The sequence below is a fragment of the Carassius auratus genome, chromosome 34 (assembly GCF_003368295.1).
Source record: "Carassius auratus strain Wakin chromosome 34, ASM336829v1, whole genome shotgun sequence".
Lineage (NCBI taxonomy): Eukaryota > Metazoa > Chordata > Actinopteri > Cypriniformes > Cyprinidae > Carassius > Carassius auratus.
In genome coordinates, this window is record NC_039276.1 from 12,557,525 (window position 1) to 12,580,803 (window position 23,279).

The 23,279-nt window shown below is 35.7% G+C and overlaps 1 protein-coding gene across 1 annotated transcript in view; it reads left to right on the forward strand.

Moving 5' to 3' along the window:
* kcnh3 (potassium voltage-gated channel, subfamily H (eag-related), member 3) overlaps window positions 1-23,279 on the forward strand; it is a 93,449-nt gene that overhangs the window by 49,492 nt on the left and 20,678 nt on the right. Inside the window, exons 2-7 of the mRNA XM_026218090.1 lie at window positions 9,322-9,555; window positions 13,815-13,949; window positions 17,135-17,274; window positions 17,580-17,832; window positions 18,797-18,954; window positions 19,171-19,375. Of these exons, the coding sequence (XP_026073875.1) occupies window positions 9,322-9,555; window positions 13,815-13,949; window positions 17,135-17,274; window positions 17,580-17,832; window positions 18,797-18,954; window positions 19,171-19,375 (1,125 nt within the window). The remainder of the gene's footprint in view (window positions 1-9,321; window positions 9,556-13,814; window positions 13,950-17,134; window positions 17,275-17,579; window positions 17,833-18,796; window positions 18,955-19,170; window positions 19,376-23,279) is intronic.

Sequence of the window (23,279 nt, forward strand, 5' to 3'; positions counted from 1 at the left end):
CCCGGAGGTAAAAAAAAAAAAAAAAAAAAACATTTGCCAATAAATGATAATGACAGATATAAGTTTATGTTGGTCTTGCATACATGCATGTGTGTAAACATTTGGAGTAATTCAGTTTTACATAAAAATGTGATATTCTCCCACTTCAGGCATGTGATTATTCAATGCTGGCATGCCATGTGTGGATGTAATCACCCTAATCTGCAATTTACATCACTTCTTCTACCCATTCATTCTCAAGGTAGAGTAGAGTATTCACCTGTGTATACTAATTATGCAAAATCCACATGCAAAGTGACAATTATATCTATTATGGTGTATACGTGCACACTGCTCAGTGCTCAGTGTGTGTGTGTGTGTGTGTGTGTGTGTGTGTGTGCTGTTTACATGTATGTGTGTATATATCTTAGTTCTAAAATGTCCCCATAAGTATAGTAAAACCTAAAATCAGCAGTAAACAGTACCCACAAAAAAAAAAAAAAGACTTCAGATCTGTCCAAGTGCTGTCTATTAGAGTCTCTAAACAACAGTTACACTCTGAATTGACTAGTGTGTTGTTAAAAACTATTTGAAGCACTAGAACAGACTGACAACAGTAACTAACCTCAGTTGCATATTAGTATGATTTCTGAAGGATCATGTGACACTGAAGACTGAACAAATGGATACTGAAAGTAAATCATATTCGAATATATATTAAAATAGAAAATGTTTATTTTAAATTCTCATAATATTTCACAATATCACTGTTTTATAGTGAGTGACGTGGTAGTCAGTGGCAGTCATAACATGGTGAATGGTATCCTGTTCCAAACATAATTCAGTCACCAGCAACCTTACTGCTGACACACCAACTGCTGCTTGTACACGCATTGAGCACCATCATGAAGGCCTGGTGTCAATTAGCTGTGTGTTAATGGGAGCAGGTGTAAAAGTTCTTGGAGCTCATAGTCACACTTGTAAACAGTGGCGGCCTATGAGTAGTTGTAATCAGCTGTGATCTGAGTGCCAGCTGTTCTTGCAAGTTGCTGTCTGACTGAGCAGATCTATTTAGGATCTGTACTTGTCAACTTGTGAGACCGGAAAAGACCTGTAGGACAGAGCAGTGCAGCTGTCAAATCTATGCATCAGGGTTTCAGAGGGCAAGTAAAAATACTTTTCATTTACAATTTACTCTATGGAAAGAAACTGCATTGGATTCCACTGGAGGCAGTTATAATGGCATCTTTAATCTTTAATCTCTCTCTCTTTTTGCTGTCAAATAACTGTATACATATAGCCACATGACAGGTAATTATAGAGAAACCTGTCCTTGGCTCTGCCAGAAATATTCAAGAGCAATGCTACAGCTCGGAGGGCAGTGTGAAATGTGAAAAACATCCTTCTGCGACAACTGTACAGGCCAGCCTCCCCAAAATATCCTCCCCAATAATTATGTCTAAAATTAGCATAACTGTTACTTGTAATTGTATATCAAAAGCTCATGACAAATGAGTACAGTGCAATAAAACCTTCTAATAATCATACATACAAACAAAACCGGACAGTGAGCCGAGGGAAACTGAGGGCTTTAATACATGGTGAACAGAGTCAGGGAGAAACAGAACAGGTGTTGGAACTAATCAATCAAAAAACATGGACACTAACTTGAGGGGAAATCAGGAACCAAGGAAACAGACACTCAACAATAAAGCAAAACCAAAGCAGGCTATAATCCTGATAATAGCTCAGTATGGCCAGTTGTATTTCTAACTCAACCTTCGGGTAGTGGGGCGCAGATCATGAGACCACCATAGAGCACTATTTACTGTACATAACAGCAGAACTGAGGTGATAACATTGATATTACTGTAGTAATTCAAATTAGACATAGCTGAATTTGATCCAAACGAGATACACATTTAGATTTTTTGCAATTTCACTTCCTGAAAACAGACAGTTTGTAATAAAAGCCATTTATTTTGGCAGTGTAACTCATTGTTTTGCATGACTTTGATTTATCTTTGCCATGAAGACGTAAGACCTCTATTCAGTCTAAGTTAAAGATCCTATTTTTATTTCTGTATTTAATGTTGTCACATTTATAAAGTCACACAAGCAAGACAAAAAGGAGAAACAAATTAGAATGGGATATTTTGGCTTGTGCTGTGAATGCAACAGTAAGAAAGAAAATCTCACCCTATCCAGGTTCGTCCTCCAGAATGCCAAATACTAAGCCTTTTACCTTTGCAAAGTTTATAAACAAACAATATCTGAAAAGCATACATTTGAATGCCAATGCAACTACTCTTGCTATAACAAACAGTAATGGGAAATCATTCACCTTTATGGAAGCAGGTAAGACTATTTATTCATTTAGCATTTGCTGTTGCAGTATTCTTTTAGCGATTGCAGAATACTTTTAATTGTCTCTTTATAAAAGAGCTTCAGTTTTAATACCAAAAGGGCTTTATCCAAGTTCTTATGACTGACACACCACTTCACGCAATATTCTTTTCTCAGTTCTTTTGATAGTACATCACTGTTTGCATCTCAGTGCTGCTCTAGATACTGCAGAGCTGGACTCTTTAGTATGTGGAGGTTGTATAGCCTTCAGCTCTCATGCTGCTTCATTTAGCTCAAACAAACTCTAAGATGTCATAATCAATCAAACATCCCTAATCTTCCTACAACCTTATAATTATTCAAGTCTGTTCCTCTACTCCGATTCTTAAAGGAAGTGTGCTCATAAACCCACACACATATAGCACTTTCGTAGTGACTAATTGGTTTATACCATCTCAGTTGAATCCAGTTCCGATGTAAACTGGAGAATTGGAGCTCTGGCTGCCATGCCCTTGTTCTCTGTACCTGATTCACACAAGACACAAACCCACACACACCACACTCTACCATTAAATAGTTCAGCATTTATGGGAAGTCGCTATTGGAAGTCTTGTTATTTTATTCAAGTCTTGTAGCAAGATATCTGCTTAGGAGAGGCTGTTTAAATAAAGCATTTTCAAGATCTGAGATCTCTTCTTGCTTATCTGTTCTGACTTATCTTGCACTGAAGTATCCAGAAACACTCATGCAACTTTATTCTTCAGGCAATGAAGTTCAACTAATGCAAATGCAATTTTTATCTGCACAAGCATTACATTATTTTGAGTTACCAAGAATGACAAAAGAGTCCCTAACATTCATATATCATCAGTTTGACATAAATAAAACAATTCATTGGTAAATCCTAATTTGGTACATTACTGCTGTTTATAAATGCACTAGAATGATCTTGAATGAATTCCATAACAGTTCTTTTTATGAAGCTCACTATAAGAGCATTGCTATAGTGTACAATTTTAGTCTTTAAAGACTTCCTCAGTCACTCCTCCACTAAGATCATGTATTGAGGATTCATACTAGCTTAATGTCAGTTATGCTTTCTTTGAAGTATTTATCAGCAATGCATGCTTGGTTTGATCAAATGAAAGAATGGTGACCTGGTGGTACTTATCTATCAGACAATTACAATCACAAACTATATATATTTTTTATATTTCTATCATGAATTTAGCAGACACATTTATTCAAAACTGCTTTAAGTGAATTCAAGATACACACTTTATCCACTACATTCCCTGGGAACTGAAGCCAAGAGTTTATGTTTCTAGAGTCATGCATGTAACAGGAGCTCATTGCTGAAGAATATGTGCACACATAACATACATACTGCCAAAGTGTATACCTTGAATGCAAGTCACTTTATGTAAAATTGTCTGTCAAATCCATAAATGGACACATCTTGTGAAGAAGCAGTTCAGTACATGCTGTGGAAGTCTTGCCCATTTTACTTGCCATTTTTGCAACCTGTAATACAGATTAATGCAACTTTCATCATGTTAGGGGTTGGGGACTCCCCACTTTAGTTGGCTATTCAAAAGCGAAAATTTATATAATCTTGTTATTAGCTGATTTTTTTTTTTTTTTTAAGTTGCTTGATGCCTAAACATAGCCCCCAGGCCAAGCCTCCAGTTGTATACACAGTAGGCTAGCTTGTGAGTTGTGTTGTCAAAGTAAAGCTTTTCATCTAAAATTCAAGGGAAATTAATGTATTTTGTAAAATTAATATAGTCAAGAGGGAGAAAAGCCACAGGCAGGGTAGCGGAGATAAAGTAATCATTAAAATTAGTCTATGTGAAACCATACTGAGCAAGCAGCAGTATCTGCTAGCTGTTATGCTAATGCTTCTGTAAAGAGCAATTAAGTTACATTGTCAGCTTAACTTTTCTTCCCTTGTTTATGGGAATAAATATATGGGATATATATATATATATATATTTTTTTTTATATATAGATTTATAGTTAACTAAGCTAATCGTATGATGGAAAATAGGCATACAAAATATATTGTAAAATAAATGCATAAAACAGTATATATATATATATTTTTTAATGATTGGCCTATTGACATGAAGTACATTATTTGAGTTGGTATTGAAATCACAAATTTTGGACTATCATCGCAAATATATCAGTTTGCACTCCATATAATCATATTACAGAGTTTTAATCAAGATATTTGCCATGTATGGTAACCCATACTCAGAAATGTTGCTCTGCATTTCACCCATCCAAGTGCACACACACAGCAGTGAGAAGTGAACACACACCCAGAGCAGTGGGCAGCTATAGATCCAGCGCCCGGGGAGTAACTGGGGGTTCAGTGCCTTGCTCAAGGGCACTTCAGCCATGGGTATTGAGGGTGGAGGAGAGCACTGTTCATTCACCCCACACCTACAACTCCTGCCAGCACCAAGACTCAAACAGACAACCTTCTGGTAGCTAGTCCAAGTCTCCAACCATTAGGACACAGCTGCCCCATTCTCACATATGATTGTTTTTCTGTTGCTTGAGGCACTTTGACTGAGCTGATTAAACCATAAAACTATTAAACTATTAAAGCCTATTGAACTATTAAACATTATGCACCCATTATATTTTTAATTTGTAAAGCAAACTCATTAAATGATAAACGTTGGTAATATATCTTGTCTAGCCATAAAATAACATTCAGTTGAGTTTTACAACCGTAAGTGCAGTGTTTGAAACATAATTGAAAAAGTTATGTATCCACTTCATAGTTCAGATTAGTGGTGCAGCATCACGTTATCTCGTTAAAAACATATGTAGGAAATAAAATAAGAAAGAAGAAAAAGACAGACATAGTGATCCGAACAGAAGTATTGTCGAAACATTAATTCCAGCCTCTCTTCTATTACTTGTGTCAGTTTTCACCATCTGTTGTGGCATATCTCTCTCTATTCAATCGCAGAGAGAATTGCTGATCACTTTAGGTGTGAGTGTTTTGTCCATCTGAGGGGACCTACCTTAATCACCCTCATCTTGTATTTTACATTGGTAATTTCATCACAGCAACAGCAGGTACATTTATTAAGAGTCATATGGAAGCAGTGTTGTAGTCGAGACCAGCTCATTCGAGTCTGAGTCCAGATCGAGTCCAGAGAGGGTCGAGTCCGAGTCAAGACCAAGACCAGAGAGATTGGGTCTGAGACAAGACCTAAAGAAACCTTCAAGAGTATGTCAAATGTTTGGTGGAAACAATAAAGGTTAAAAGGGCCACATAGTATGTGGTGTAAAGGTAATTTTATTAGTATTATGAAGTGTTACTTGTCAATATTAAGTGCTCATTTTCACATAACATCGTTGTACCACTATACACATCCATATAACCTTTCTAGTACACATAATATTACTGTACGACTCTATATTGTAATTCTACATAACACTTCTAGTACAAGTAACATTACTGTACCACTATACCTGTAAATGTTCAACTGTAACAGTTTTTACATAACTTTTAACCTTGAAGCTTAACTAATGACTGCTAATATCCTTACAATGTCTTGGATTATGTGCACTTTAGATGTTGTGAAGATTACAGATGGGCATAATTACTTTTCAAAAAAATAAGTGAGGAGACCATCCAGCTACCCAACCAAGCACGATGTGGTCTCATGATCAATCCACCCCAACTAAAAACTCTCTCTACTGGCGCAGAGGAAGCGGGGACTGACAACAGTTACCATTTCATCACTTTCTGTAACAGCAACGGATAATCTAATGCTAATTTCCCTGGATGGTGCATTTTAATGCAGGGTAAAATACACACTAGTCGAAGTTTTTTTAGTTACGGAGGCAGGAGGGTAACTTAAGGCCGGTGACACACTGGCTGCGTGGCGTCTCTACTGCGTGCCAGAAGCGTGGTGGCTGCTTCGCGTTTTCTGTGTCTTTACACACCAGAAGCGTGCCTGCACGCGGCGCTTGGCGCGCTGCTGCGGCTGTAGGTGACATAGAGGGAGGCCGCCAAAAAACCAGGCTCTTTATTTTTTTTTATTACAATATCAAATTTATTTTTTTATTTTTTTACACACCTACTGATAAGACACCGTCAACAGTATTGACGGCAAAATAGTGTATGTTTGACAGGTGCAATATTTGAAAATCGATCATTATTAATTTATTTTTAAAATTACATTTATATCTGAATTTATGTCAACCTATAGACTTTCAAATATCAAAATGTCATGAATTAATATGTATTTGTGTACAAAATGACATATAAACATATTTTCCTAGTATATTTTGCCTGGAAATGCTTCCAACATGCACGCCTGTCGTGTGAAAAATAGGCGTCGGTTCTATTTCTAGCATGCGCGCGTTTTCCGCGCGGCTCGAGCCGCGCCTGGGACGCGCGTCTCACGCAGGCAGTCTGCAAGATCTAACCTGTTAACATGGGAGCCGAATTAAAAACAGACACGCCACGCAGCTGAGACGCTTGCTCCACACATCCATTGTGTCGCTGGCCTAACGTCTCACGTCAAAAGAAAATCACCAGTCATTGGATGTGTCAATCATACATCAATTTAAATAAACATTAACATACAGTAATAATCATGAAATATTTGGATTGGGACTCGAGTGGACTCGGGCATAAGTCCGATTCCTAATATGTTCGAGTCCGAGTCAATACCGAGTCAAAATGCACACGAGTCCATGACAAGACCGAGACCATTAAAATACGGTCTCGAGACCGAGTCCAAGACCGAGTCCGAGTCTCGAGTACTCAACACTGTATGGAAGTGGTGGTTAGTGGGATTTGCATCATTCATTACAGAGTAACAAGAATAAACAGGAAGTTGCAGCCAGGTAGGAAAGAAGGGGCTTTAGCTGAGAAAAGCAGAGAAAACATGAGTCAATCACATATACTGACTCCAACAATGCAGACGTAGCTCATGTACATAACACATCATATATATATATATATATATATATATATATATATATATATACTGGTACCAAATACTGAAGACCTGAATGTAAAATGCTCCGCTTTTTTGGACTGGGACATAAGATTTTTTAAAACTAATTGTAACAATATTTCAATATAAAAGTCCCTGTGAAAACCTTGCATGTACTGTTTATAAATATCTTTACTTTTATAGGTATTTGTATTAATATTACTATTAATATAATACAAATACCTACACATATACTACACACACACATAATTAATATATTACTTTATATATAAATTAATTCATTTATTATTTACCTATTTTAGTTATTTATTTTAATTATATATTTTTTTGTTATATTTTATACAGAACAATTATCTTTAAAAGTATTGTTCTTCTGGAATATTTGCCAAAATGTAGTAGTAATAATAATAATAATAATAATAATAATAATAATAATAATAATAATAAATAAATAAATAAATAAATAAATAAATAAACAAACAAACAAACAAACAAACAAACAAATAAATAAATAAATAAATAAGTTTGCTACCATCACTTTTAATGCCCTCTCCATCCTTTCTTCACACCCGGTCTTCTTTCTTGAAAACTGTTCTGCTGACTTCTTTGTGCTGTTGTCTTGAGGATGTGATTGGTAGTGTTGAAACACATAGAGAGAGGGGGAGAGGGGCGTCCACCAGCTGATGGATCAATATTTGCACCTCAGCTTGAAGCAATAAATATTCAAGTGGTGAGACTATGAGTATGACTTCGTAGACCTAAGAGATGATTTAATGACTGCTGATGAATAAAGGCAGTGCATTCCATTCTCTTTTTGATGCCTGATATGCCATTTTTAATCTTTCTTTTCTCTCTTTTGATGATGAAAAGCCTTGCTTCAGAATACGTGCAGGCTGAAGTCAATGCATGTTTGAGCTTGTACTGAGTTTACAAGTGAAACGTGTGGAATAATGCTGGGCTTTAGATTCAGTGCTTGTTCTTGTTTCTTGATTCACACGTTCAGATCTGAATCATGTTATTTTGACTCTATTCGCCTCTTTCTGCCTCCACATCTAATAAAATGAACAAGGATGATAAATGGAATATCATCCATTTTAGGAAACCGCTATAAAAATGGTTACGCAAAATAATTCAGTATTGATTTGTACATTTTTTAACTACTGTACACAGTGGCCCTTAAAATTATTCCAAAAATGTATTAATTGCAATAATAATAATAATAATAATAATAATGAAAGAGAAACATAAAAAAATATATATTTAATTATAATTAAGAATAAATTTTAAGTTTTAGAAGATAAAACAACAAATATAGTGCTAAAATGAAGAAAACAAGTATCTGAACATGTTTTGCTTTAAAAATAAAGTTTGTTCTGAGAAAATGTCCTTGGCATTTTCTAATGCATTTATATACTTTGGGGGGCTATTGTATACAAATTTGATACACTCTAGCCTTACTTCATATATGATATTTTGAGGGAAATATCAAACATGGAGTGTACAAATAAACCAAACATACATTCACTTAATGCCTTTATAAACAGTGTAAAACACTAGATAGAGTGCAAACCAAAATGTTTATAATAAGTATTCATTGAAATCTCATCACAACAACAGTGTATATAAAGGCTACTATCTTCACTCCTGTCACATTCATTCAAAGGTCAGAGTGCAGTAGACAAAACGGATTCTCAGTTGGTTTGTGGAAAGCTTTTAAAGGTAACTTAAAGCATTGTTGAGAGGGTGTGTGAATTGTTCTGGCCTCAAGTGAGTCTGGGCTGAGTGTGATAACAGTTCTGGACAAAATATGGATTGCACAAGGGATTTCTGTTTATTTCTGTCATATTATTTTTGTTTCCTTGGATTAAAATTGTAGTCAATAGCTCTTTTATTCTGAGCTTTTGTTGAATATACTGAGTGTAGAAACTCAAAAAACTTTGTTGCATTTCTCATGAGCAGACACTTTTATCTCTTTCTCTTTGTTGTTTGTCTCTCACAGACAGTAACTTTGTGCTGGGGAATGCACAGGTCCAGTCTCTGTATCCCATCGTTTATTGTTCCGATGGCTTCTGTGAACTCACTGGCTATGCCCGTGCCGAACTGATGCAGAAGAGCTGTGCCTGCCATTTCCTGTATGGGCCGGAGACCAGTGATAAGCTGATGGCACAGATTCAGGATGCCCTGGATGACAGGCGGGAGTTTAAGACAGAGCTGGTCTTCTACAAAAAAGGAGGTAGGAGTCACATTGTTAATTAAAAGCCTTTGTCTCCTGCAATAAAAGCAAATGGACAGGGATTCATTCCAATTCCCATGATATCTATCCTAAATAGTATGCAAAATCAGGATAAGTCCATCTCAAAACTTAGTACATGTGATATAGCATGCCAAAAATACCTGAATGTTATGCTATTTTCCCCCATAAACTATTGTTTGTTTATAATTAAAATATTACAAAGGATTAATAATAAATTATATTATTAATAATTTAATTGTCAATTATTACTGTTAATAATAATAATAGTTTAATGTGATTAAATGTGATACCTACATTCCTAAAGCTAGAGGAGTTTATTAAGGAGGATGTTAAAGCAATTAAATTATGAGTTAAATTTGAGTTATGCTGTGGATAAGGACACCAAATCAAAGCAAACTCTAATATATATAAATCAGAAATTAATTTATTATGTACTGAATTGATTAGAATGATTAAAAAAGGCATAGCTGCGGGCGATGATGAAATGAATTAACACAGCAGGGTGATGGAGGGATACAAATAAAAGAATGAAACCGAGAAATTTACATAAAAATACTTTTTTTTATTTTATTTAATCAACCCAAGATTTTCTTCCTATCTTGAGACAATGGATTATTTCTGGAGTAGTTTGTTGAATTGGTTGATTCTAGTGTTAAATCTTGTATAACAATATCACTTACTTACTGATTAAGACATTTTGAATATGAGTGCTTGGCATTTTTTTTTGCATAATAAAATTTACAAATTGAATAAATGCAACCTGAGCTTATATTAAACAGATCTGAAAGAAAAACATCTACAATGGCTCGCTTTAAAAGTAATATTCAATCTTAAAATAACAAGCTTTTCTTACAGAAAAAAAACAAACAAAACAATTTCAGCCCAGACTACATATATATTTGAACAAATTGTCTTTAAATGCCTGCCGTGTTCTTTACCGTGTGTCTGGAGCGGTTGAGCTTAGTAACATCATAATTGAGTAGCTGTCTGTCTTTTTACTCCCTCACCGATTTCCCCCAAAATAACACAATATGCCTTTACACCAGCCTTCAATCAGCAATGCCTCAGAGATGAATGTGATTTCTGATGGCTTGATTTGTTCCATGTTGAACATGATACACAGACAGAGCGCAGCGTGTCATATAGTTAATGCCAGCCCCGTTTTTACCCACCTGCGGTCAAGAGAACACAATTCCATCCATGTACCAGGAGACCAATGGGTATTTCTGTGAACATACAGCGTAGACCTCTCTGTCAAAACCTATTAGACACCAGAACAGGTGGAGAGAATTTGACAGATATTTGGTACAAAAATAATCTCCAAACACAGCAGCACTGACAGCCGATTTCTCACCTGATTCACTTCAATTTACCATTCGAGCAACATGCATCAGAGAAAATTTGCCCCCTGTAGCCCGAATTCAGAGTCCAATTCATTCATTTGGCTGGTCTGTAAGAGATACTCAGGAGCTGTTTGTTGTCTTATCAAAGAGAATAGGCTATTTGTGTACTCTATCCAGTTTCTAAGGTTTGATTGTGGATTCTCTGAACAAGCCACCGCAGTCCGAGACAGAGCTCTGAATGCTTCCTCAATCATGTCACCTCTGTGCATCAGCCTCAACAACCCTCCTACCAGTTTGTCAATGAGTCAAAGGACTTCTGAAAATTGGCACTTGCAGAAAACATCTCACACACCTCTCGTGGCCTCCAGGTTCAGGTTGAGGTTGTACATGGTTCAAAGGGAATAGAGGATCATAGTTGCAAGACTGTATATCAAGGCTGTATATTCCCTCTGTTCCACGGCTGCCATGTTGCATTGAGACATTAGGTTTGTCCCGAATCGACTACTTCTGTATAATTCTATGACGTTTTGTTAGTATAAATAATTTAGTATAAATAGTTAAAAAGAAAACGTGTACTTTAAATATCCAGATGATGCACTTAAATAACCCCCAAAAAACGCACTTCATGCACTCCACTGGTGCAAATTTCACAGCGAAGCTTTTACATAGCAAAGGGACATGGGCTATCAGACTCCGATTGAGAATGACAATATAACCTTATATAAGTCATACACTACAGTATAGCTGGTTTTAAACTAGCAGCTTTTCCAGTAACTTCTTTTTCCAATGCGTAGTATAGCTCAACCAAATGCTACATCGATGTTTCGTTGCGTGAACTGAGTGAGTAATAAAAGCGCTTACTTAAACGGTCCTCTTTCGCTCTTTTTCTCATTTGTATGTAGCTTTGGAAACTCCAATTCATTCTAGTGAATTTATTTGTTCGGACAGTTGTAAATTAACATACAGTATTAAACTATATATTAATTGGGTTTTTGTTTGTTTATTTGTTATATTTGTAGTGTAGCTAACGTGTTTTTTTTTTTTGTTTTTTTTTTTAATTCCATACTTTAGCTTAACTCTGCAGTCTACAATTTCAAAGTGGCTTCTCCAGCACTGGTTTTGGGTAGATGACAGGCCTAGATGAAATTCACAGGAAACTGCTGCATTGAATGTGGAAACCCTGTTGTGTTTTGTTGTTGCTGTACACCCACAGTCAAAATGGGCATTTGACTGCAATATTTGGGCAGTATATTTTCAAAACCATTCTTTACAAACAACAATAAATAATAAGGATAGTTGCTTTGAGATACAATGTAGTTAATTTAGTGTATTAAAGAGCTCTTATGTGAGGTTTAAGAATGATACCTGACCCTTATTGGCCAATAATCATCATAACAACCTGGCATCCATTGTGCAGTCCAGCTATAGGCTGTTTAATCATTCATTGTTGATCTTAGCTGTCCAGCACATGTGGCACAAATCAATTTATTGTATTTACCTATTGTCAGCAGCATAGGTTAGCTTTTTTCTGTTCTTAGACCTTATTAAGTGTTGTTTTTAATGTATCGCTTATTGTATTATATGGTCTATGGTCTCTGATCACTGGTTCAATTAAATGTATTCTTTTCTTATTGAAATTTACTTCTTTCAGCTCAAGCTGTGCCTAATAAAAGGGCTTGGTGATTCACACACACAAACACACACACACACACACACACAGATTTGTGTATCATTAGGGACTCCAACCTCCAACCAAGCATGTTCTACCTCTTTCTTTCTTTTTCCCTCTGTCTTGATTTAATGAGGCATGGGATGATCCTCTGGCATAACGTTGAGCAGCTGCAGAGCGTCGTAGATCCTGCTTGTGTGCTCAAACACACAAAACAGACACAAAACTGTGGATTCTGTGCTTAGTAGTCAAAATATGTTCTGCTCACCTGTCCGGAGATGACATTTATAAACTTTCAGTTATATATATATATATATATATATATATATATATATATATATATATATATATATATATATATATAAAAAGAGGCGCACATAGGTGTATGGATGTTACTGACAAATATCAGTGGAAAATTGGATAGATGAAGGATTTAATTTCTGGGAAGACCAAATGCTGAGAAATAGAAATCAAATCACTCAGGAAGAAAAGGATGGGAGATGAATGTTATGAAGTGATCATTTTCATATCTTTAACCATGTTTGTGTCATGTTGAACACTCTCTGTGTTCAGAATTTGGGCAAAGAGAATCAGGTTAGAGAGATAAGGAACCAAATATGACATCCATCAAGTTAAATATAACATCTTATCGTTTGTCAAATGTTTTTCTTCATAAAAAGTTACTACTATTAATAGCAGAACAATTAGTTAACATTTTAAGAGCTGAATGCCTATTACTTTATTATGGAAGATGTTTTTTTTTTCATTATCATTATCATTGCCATCGATTAGTTGTTGCAGCTTTAGATTCAATTGCTAAAATCTAATGGATTCATATGAGATGCTCCTGGCAGACAGAATACAAAGCACTTTACATGAAAGTGACTTTGAGATGTCCTTCTATGCTGGCTTTGCTACTTACTAAGTCTAGAGCTGCAAAAATGTTTTCCCCCATTTACAAATAAGGTACAAATAAGCGCTCATGGGAAATTAAGGCATTACAGCCAACTGAGAAAACCTCTGATAAAAAGCTATTTCTGGTTTAGACTAGCTAATAAACAGAAAATGATTTATCAAGCCATTTATGGATCAATGCTACATTTTAAACATAAAGTCTGGTCTAAATATAACGCTCAGTAAATGCCTGTGAATAAATGTGTGTCAATACCAAATGTTCATGTTGAATATTAACTCTGGTGGCTATTATGGATATTGTGTTGTTACAGGAACTCAGTTTTGGTGTCTTTTGGATATTGTGCCCATTAAGAATGAGAAGGGAGAGGTGGTTCTCTTTCTAGTGTCACACAAGGACATAACAGACAACAAGAAAGTACAAGATGAAGAACAGAGTCCAGAAAGAGGTGAGTGTCACTACATGAATGATGGGATTTACCAAATAAATATGTTTTTGCAATTTAAATAAATGCCCCCTTCCCTCCTAAAAAAGACTAATTCATAGGAAATCCTTTTTTATCCTTTTTAACTCCAAAACATATGTTTTTTATCACACACACACACACAAACACACACACACACACACACAGATATATATATATATATATATATATATATATATATATATATATATATACACACAATTTATTTAAACAAAAAATATAGAATTTATGAGTTATCAGCCAACGTTTTGTCAGTGGATCTCTAATTTGTGTTCTCGATGGTTTATAGAATGCAGAAACCATTAAGTTGATTCTTACATAATTTGCTGCTTGTTGATCCAGTCTCTCAGATACCTTCAGTAATGAGGGTAACCTTCCAATAAACTCTACGAAAACACAGCTGTATTGTTGTGTAGAGCAAAGAAAACAATTATGAGGAGAAGAGAGAAAAAGAGAGAAAGGCAAGAGAGTCATAATGTATAAATAATGGTTGTATTCTGTAAAAGTAGCTACAGAAGCATTGCTCTATTACAAAGGGAGAGTGGTTTTAAAAGAGCGAATTATCCTTTTATACAGACAGCAACACTCATGTGAGATGCTCTACAAAGCTTATTACGAAATGATTATTCTTATTTGCCCTTAATTCTACTAATATGCACACACACCTCAAACACCTGGTCTAGTCAATGTCATACTTAGCAAGTATCCTATCCTTTGTTTCTCATTCCCTCTCCCAAAATGATTGGCTACTGAATCATTTTGTTAGATGCTTTGATTTAGACCAGCAGCATCTCGTGTGGTGCTAGCTGTTACAGTAATCTTGACACCTCTCCTCCTCAGAGAGAGAGAACGGTACACTGATAAAGAGGGAGATGAAAAGACGCACACAAGGCACAGGGAGGGCCGGGAAGAAAATTTGGCACGGAGGTGTGAAGTTCCCTTAAATGGCCTGAGATTGAGCCAAAGCACAGTTACTGTTCATTTGGCTGAGGGATAAACATTGTACTGGCACTAGGAATTATATATATCTGGTCAATGATGTCAACTCATTAAAAGTGAACAATTGGAATCAATGTAAAAAGAGTGAGAGTTACGTTCTTAATTATGTTGACTACGCCAAAAATATTCTTTTAAAAAGCAGGGTTGGAATTATGTGATAAAGGGGAAAAAAGCCAATAAATAAAATTAAAAAAGGATGGAATGAGAATTTGGGAAGTGCTAGAAATAAATCGGAGGATTTGTAAGACATCTATCTAGGAAGCTGACAGATGGCTCTCTCCAAACTAGTCATGTAAACCTTAAAATTAAAAATGTAAATCCACAATTCAGTGAAGGATAGCCTGACGTGGTAGTTCACATATGAGGAGGGAGCAAATCTCCTTTAATGTCTTTCCCTATTTTCTTATTTTATTTTCTCAACAAAACAGATACTATATGTTGTCAAAAGGGTGAAGTCCTATAGAGAACACAATATTACTGTTTTTCTTTTTATCAAGTAAATGCAGCCTTGGTAAGCATAATGTTTCAAAACATAAAAAAGTCTTACCTACCCCTAACTTTTGAACTGTAGTGTACTGAAAATAAATAATACAAAATAATAATGATGTGATCATCAAACAATTATTCCTTTCATTGTTCTTATTTCTTGTTCCTAGTCAAATTAAATTAATAGTTCACCTCAAAAAGAAATATAGTATTCTCCCTCAAACTTACAAAGCCATATTAAATGTCTCTGATGTGAACAAACCAAAACTGAAAACATTATGTACTGAAAATTGTTGAAAATATAGTACTTTTATATATATATACAGTATATATTCGAGCTTAAGATGTTTTTGTTGAAAAAAAAAGACATAAAAATCATAAAGGGAATGTATTAGATAAAATACAAAAAATGATTATTATAAATCTTTTATTATTATTATTATTATGCATTATTTATTCTAAGGTGAATTGTTGCTTTATAAACTGGCTACAAAGTCAGTATGATACAAAAGCAGACTTTGGACACCCCTGGTGCAGTGGAATCGAATGAAAGTCTCATATCCTTTAGAGAGGGAAGGAGAAGAAGCACAAACTGAATTATAATCTAAATTTCAAAGGGCTTCTAAAGGCTTTAATTGTTTATTATACATTTTGCTGTTTATTTCCCATACTGTAATCTGTTTGTGTTCATAATTGTTCAAATAACTTTTTTTTTTTTTTTTTATTTGCTGTGTTTTTCCTTGGATGCATTTTTCTTATGTCATATTCACAAACCCCTTGATAAATAATGAATGCAAATGTAATTAGAAATTTTGCAGACAGTGCTAAGGGCTAAATGTAATGGTGATTTCAGTGTTAAGTTCATTCACTCAGATGGTTATGGGTAAGAAATTAAGCTAGAATCTTCTTATAACTTAAAGGGTTACTCCACCCCAAAATGAAAATTGTGTCATTAATCACTTACCAACGTGTCATTCCAAATCCGTTAAAACTCTCTCCGTCTTCAGAACACAATTTAAGATATTTTTGATGAAAACCTGGAAGCTCAGACAGTTCCATAGACTGACAAGTAAATAACAGTATCAAGGTCCATAAAAGGTATGAAAAGTCATCAGAATACTCCATCTGCCATCAGACGTGCAATCTGGGTTATATGAAGCGACGGGAATCCTTTTTGTAACCGAAGAGAACAAAAATAATGACTTTATTCAATAAGTCCTTTGTCTACAGTCTCCTCTGTGTCACTCTTCTGTGTCATCCGCGCCACAAGGATGTACTTTTTTTTATGTGTATTGAAGTTTGATTTAAAATAAAACAGCACATCCTTGTGCCGCAGAGGACACAGATGTGCATACGCACTTATGGAACTTGACACTGTTATTTACTTGGCAGTCTATGGCACAGTCTCAAGTCTCCAGGTATTTTTCATCCAAATATCTTAAATTGCGTTCCGAAGACTAACAGAGCTTTTACAGGTTTGGAACGACATGGGGGTAAGTGAAGTATCCCTTTAAGTAATGGTGGAAATCTGTGCTTATGTTTTACTAATGCACGGCAAAGCTGCATGTGGTATCTTTCTGGAAAAACTTGACGTTATTTAGTGTGGAGCCAAACAATTCAGAAATTAAATCAACTAAAATGATATATGGCTATTCTATGCTCAGACGAGGAGACGGGGCTGAAGGTGCACAAGGTCATGCAACCACCGGGCTTCAGTGCCAACCGGCGACGCAGTAGAGCTGTGCTTTACCAGCTGTCTGGACACCTGCAGAAGCAAGACAAGAGCAAACTCAAGATCAACAACGTAAGACCCACATTTAGACACTAACATTCTTATCATTTAGACCTAAGAACTTAAGAATAGTTCAAGTTCACATTACTGAAGGAAATACAGTACAATGGAAATACAAAAATTACCTTGTAAAGATAAATATATAACAATATGCTGTGTTCAGCAATGAGACAAAGTTATTTACTGCTTCTTCTAAAATGAGTTGGATTAGTTTTTTAATTCACAATGCTTTGATCACATCATACTGCATATAAAATTCTTGAAAATGCACACACAAAAAAATCAAATAAACATTTTTGAACATTGGTATCATTTAGAACATGTTCGGTGAGAAGCCGCCCATCCCAGAGTACAAAGTGGCAGCCATTCAGAAGAGCCGCTTTATTCTTCTCCATTACGGCACCTTCAAAGCTGGCTGGGATTGGCTGATCTTGCTAGCCACCTTTTATGTAGCAGTTACTGTGCCCTACAATGTGTGTTTCACCGTCGTCGGTGGGCGGGATGAGTTGTCGACCACAAGAAATCCACCGAGTGTTAGCGACATCTTGGTAGAAATTCTTTTCATGTTAGGTAAGGCTCAACTTACAGTCCTATTGTTTTTTTGTTTATTTGTTTTTATTTACTATGTCATTAGTTTATCTAAAAGAAGCCGTATCAATAATGTTACCTGGCTGATATTAAATGTCTTTTAATACCAATGCCTGCTAATAAAGTACCCCTATTTGCAGCACACCGTTTTATTATTTTTCAGGTGTACGTGTACATTTCTGAGTCAGACCGTCTTTAATGTCAAAGAGGTAATATACGGCCAGATATATCAGTTACTAAATACTGGAAAAAAGTTCTAGATGTTAATAAGCAAACGTCACAAAATGCATCTAGAATTTCTAAAGCTTTAAATTCACGAGACAAGACTAAAAAGATTTTCAAGGACGGTTCAGCAAATAGCAAAGCTAAAGCTAATATTTTGTAGAGCAGAAATAACTCTGAAGGCCCACTGTAAAATTAATTTATAAGTAAAGTCAGAATTCTGTATGTAGCCTAACTGTTCAAAGATACAGTGAAGCCTATACTATATACAAACCCATTAGTCAAAACATCAGATTTATAGCCATTAGCTTTATATTAGAATTCCACAGTGAGGATACAATAAGCTAAGCACTGCTTAAGAGCAGTACTGTTCAGTGACAGAATCTGTTATTGCTCATTACACACAATTTAATAATACAGAGCAACTATTTGTATCATCAAAACATTAGCAAAGAATCTCCTACATAAAAAGTTACTTTTCACCGCTTTTCTGTGCTGCAGTTCCCAAAGCCATTTACTAAACTTTTTAAGTGCTATTAATTTAAGTGCTATTAATTATCGTCACTAGAACCCAGACCAAACGTTTATAACCTGTCACTGAACCAGGTTATGAATAAAATAGTTTTTTTTATTTTATTTTTCTGTGATACAGTAACAAATAAATATTTTTGTCATCTTCTAAGTTTTCTAAAATGTTTTTTTTTTTTTTATATCCCTGTGCCAGATATTTTGTTAAACTTTCGCACCACATTTGTGAGCACATCAGGCCAGGTGGTGTATGATGCGCGCTCTATCTGTGTGCATTACGTCACCACCTGGCTCTTTGTTGACCTGATTGCGGCGCTACCTTTTGACCTGTTGTACGCCTTCAATGTCAGTGTGGTAAGTGTTCATTTTGCTTATTTTAAAGACAATTTTATGCCAACATTATTCACAACCTTATAAACCTAACACAAACACATTTTTGTCTTAAGAGGGATTATTGGCCCTTTCCCTTTGTGGGAGAACACATTTCATCTGTTGGGCATGCCATCTTAAATGATTGTTTATTCTATGATTTCCTTTTGAGCTATGCATTCAATATATCTCTGTGTTTAGTACTTTGGAGTTCATCTGCTGAAAACAGTTCGATTGTTACGGCTTCTACGCTTGCTGCAAAAGCTGGAGCGCTACTCCCAGTACAGCGCAGTGGTCCTCACATTACTTATGTCCATGTTCGCCTTGCTGGCACATTGGATGGCCTGTGTCTGGTATGTCATCGGCCGCAGCGAGATTGAGAACAGCCCTGGTTCCTGGGACATCGGTGAGTGCCATATCTTCAAACTGTCAACATAGCTGTGCCAAGCTTTCAAGTTCAAGGTCTTCTAACAAATGCAATGTTTATACCGGCCATTACTGGCTAAGATGAACTAGAAATGACCCTCAAAATAAACTCCTAAACATAATGAATATCTTCTACTAGATGTTTAATGAAACCACATACTCTAAGTGAACTGACAAAAAAAAAAAAAAAAACATTTACCCATTTATCTTATTAGCATAAGTACTGCTGTGTAACAGATCAGACTGATCTGAGGCCAGCTTATTTATTTTCACATGTGAAAGAGTTCTTTTGACTGTGTCTCATACACAAGGATCATTATTAAATGTTTCTGTCCACTAATATTCTCATTACATTTAAAATATACAACAACCTTTTTATGTGCCTTACAAAAAGGCCTCATATTACAAATATCTTGCATTTGTGCTTTCAATACAGTTGCAAATGACTTTTCAAATTAGGTAGACACATGAAAAGAAGAAGAAAAAAGGTCAGGCATAATGCGTTTTGTCAGAAGGACAGAACAATCTCTCTGGCTCTGCGAACAGCACACTGATGAGACATTCTCTTCACATTATTCAAGCATGTGTCATGTCTGAACAAACTTACCTTTTTCACATTTGTTCATGAACAGGTGAATTACTGCATTAGTCTGACTTACAAATGAACCCTTTCGCTCAGTCTGTCCTGTGTTACCCTCAACACGAATAATAGAAAAGACCAAGGGTAAAAGAAATGGCTGTGAGAAAAGAGTGTATGATGACACTGATATGATCTTGACAGAATGAATCTCACAGGACTTGATATATTAAAGGTCATTTGTCTTTTTCTTGACCGATATAAACTAGGGGAAATATTTTAGGAATCCTACAAACCAATTAAAAAAAAAAAAACGTAGATAAGTTCTATTTTGATTTGACTTCTTACTGAATCTTTCTCCAGGATACATAGTTACTGCAATAGGTGTTAACAAGTGTCTTTAGGAGAGAGTCATTGAATTATTCACTGAACCAATTCATGCAGGAACAAAGCAAGTTATTTATGAATGATTCAGGTTATTTAATTACTTAAACCTTAAAATGTGGGAGTGTCCAACTTATTTGCACATTACATATGACCATGGGAAGTCGTTGCCTAGTGGTGAGAGAGTTTGACTTCTAACCCTAGGGTTGTGGGTTTGAGTTTCAGGCCAGCAAAACCACGACTGAGGTGCCCTTGAGCAAGGCACCAAACCCCCAACTGCCCCCCGGGCGCTGCAGCATAAATTATGCTCACTGCTCCGGGTGTGTGTTCACGGCCTCAGCATCAGCAATATCCTCAGGCACATCTAAGCCCTGACCAATGTTCCACACTGGCTACCGGCCAGTAGTTTTAATTACATCCACATGTTCTCCTTGAATGCATGGATACTACTCCAATATCCAGTCTCTGCTGTTGTGCCAACAATATCACCCACCATTCCCTCTCGCCCAGTTCTACATTGCCCAGCCATTAAATATTAAGCATTTGAGGCTGTCATGACACGTCTAGTTTTTCTAGTAGAAATGGAAGTCTGTAGCATTCTGCACATCAGATGGAATATTTTAGCACTGAAATACAACACACATGCAGTGTTTAATGAGACTCAAATGTGTGACAGTACGGGTTTTAAATGGCGAATGTAGAATTTGGAAATGTACCAGATTTGCAAGAAGTTGTTTTATATCTGGTGAGATCCAGTTTCAGCTTGGCTCTTTACAGTTATTATAATTTCCCTGAAATATTGAATCAATTTTGAGGACTGCTGTCTATCTATGTTGGAAGTAGCGATATAAAAGGATGTACAGTATAGTAAATGGATTGTAGTTTTGCCATATCAATAATGAAAGGTTTCTCTGAGGGTTCCCCCAGGAGCTGATTGAACTCTGGTTGCTCTGTGACTCCCTCTTGGTTTTTTTATTTTATTTCTCTCCCCATTATCATTCACTTAACTGGACTCACCTCAGTAGAACATGATTCTTTTTAATGGCTAGCTGCCCAGCTGACACTGAGAGACTAGAAAAGACTTTCAATTTGGCTCCAAAAATCATACTGTCAAATCAGTCAAAACTCATGATTCTTTCTCAAGTGGTTTGGAAGAGAACAGAGATCCCCCACTGCTAGAAATATATTATCCTTTCAGTCTAATCATTACATGCATTCTAATATTCTCTTCTTGCAAATCAGTCTCCCTTACCTTCCTCATCCAGCAGTGACTCCTACATTCCTGCTTGAGTATTATGTACAACCCCCTTTATTCTATCCCTTACCCAAGCTAACACTATCTTGAAGAAATCTATTCCCTTTCTACTTGTCTTTTCTCACTGCAAAAAGAGCTCTTTGCTTTTTACACATATGTCATTACCAATGGGCTTCTATTTGGCTTCCTTCTCAAGCCATGAATAAAAATGTGCACATCACAACCATATCAAACATATACTTACATTAGGTATATTAGATATTCAAATGTATTTTTCTAGTGTACTTGTGTACCTTTTTCCTCCTGTGGTGATTTACAACCCAATGTAACCTTTGTGGTTTGAGACACAATTTTTCCATTAATCATTCACTTTCTATTCATATTTTCATTCTATCTAAACAGAAGGGTATGTAAAGTATATGTTTCTCAAGGCTGCTCCATCGGAGCAATACTGGTATAAATTAATATTCGAAAGTGCTCTTTAGTATTACATTTACATTTGTTCTATTCATTCTAGAGACTGAAAGCTTGTCAAGCACTGGTTGATGGCTGTTTCACAAATAAGTATGCACTTTGTCATCAATTGAATTGTCAATTGAATCTTGAAAATGTCTGAGGATCTAAATTTCAAGATAAAATGCAGCTATTTAAAATCTTCTCAATGTAGGTCTGTTACATGCACATTATTCCTACTACCTAAAACCATTATCACCATATAAAAGTGGAAACTATTGTGTAATATTATTAAGTATTAAAGCAATTATATTATTACTTTTGAGGTGTGCTCTCAGTTGGTTAATACCATTTGTGTAATGAGGGCAATCTTAACAGTCTGACTCTGGAGCCGTTTCAATATTATTATCAAATCTTTCTCAATATAATATGTTAATGGCACTATTACTTACTACTGGTAGTTGTAGTCATTTTATATACTCTTTTACCTGGCCATTAAGTTATTTTAGAAAGCAAAAGTGAAATTGAGAGGGAAATGTAACTGCACAACAATCCTTGATCTAAACAAAACCAGGGAAATCTTTATCTTAAAACACTGTAGACATAAGCCAAAGCACAAAGAGGAAAAAATATAGACATAACAACAAATCAGCACATACTTACATGAGGAACTTTGGAAGGAACTGTTAGAAATAAGATATCTATATTAGCCAAATGAGGTGTTAAGTACATATAAAGGAAACATTTCTGCTTATTAGCACATCAGACAACAAAGGAAAGACTTTGGATGTGTTTTTATGTATGTGTTTTTATGTCAGGTTTCTGGTGTATGTATGCATGAAAAAAGGTAATTTAAACTGAAGCTGCTCGCTGTGTAAATCAAAAAAGTGAGTGTTTGTTCATGTATTTGTAAAGGATTTTTTGTTACGTGTGATTGTGTATCAAACCTTCTCTGACAACTGCTAGCAAGAGGTTCTCTTTCACCTTTCCCCCTCAATCTCCATCATTCCCTTTCTGACCTTCTCTTTTGTCTCATTTTTCTCGGACTCTCAAAAATGCCATATATTGTACCTACACTATCTCCAAACTAGACACTTACTGACAAACAAGCAGGGAGAGAAGAGAGAAATAATGAAGATGTATAGAAACAGTGACACAGGGAACGAAAGTTGAGTCTCGAGAGGAAAGTTCAGCTGACTGCTGAACTGACATTGA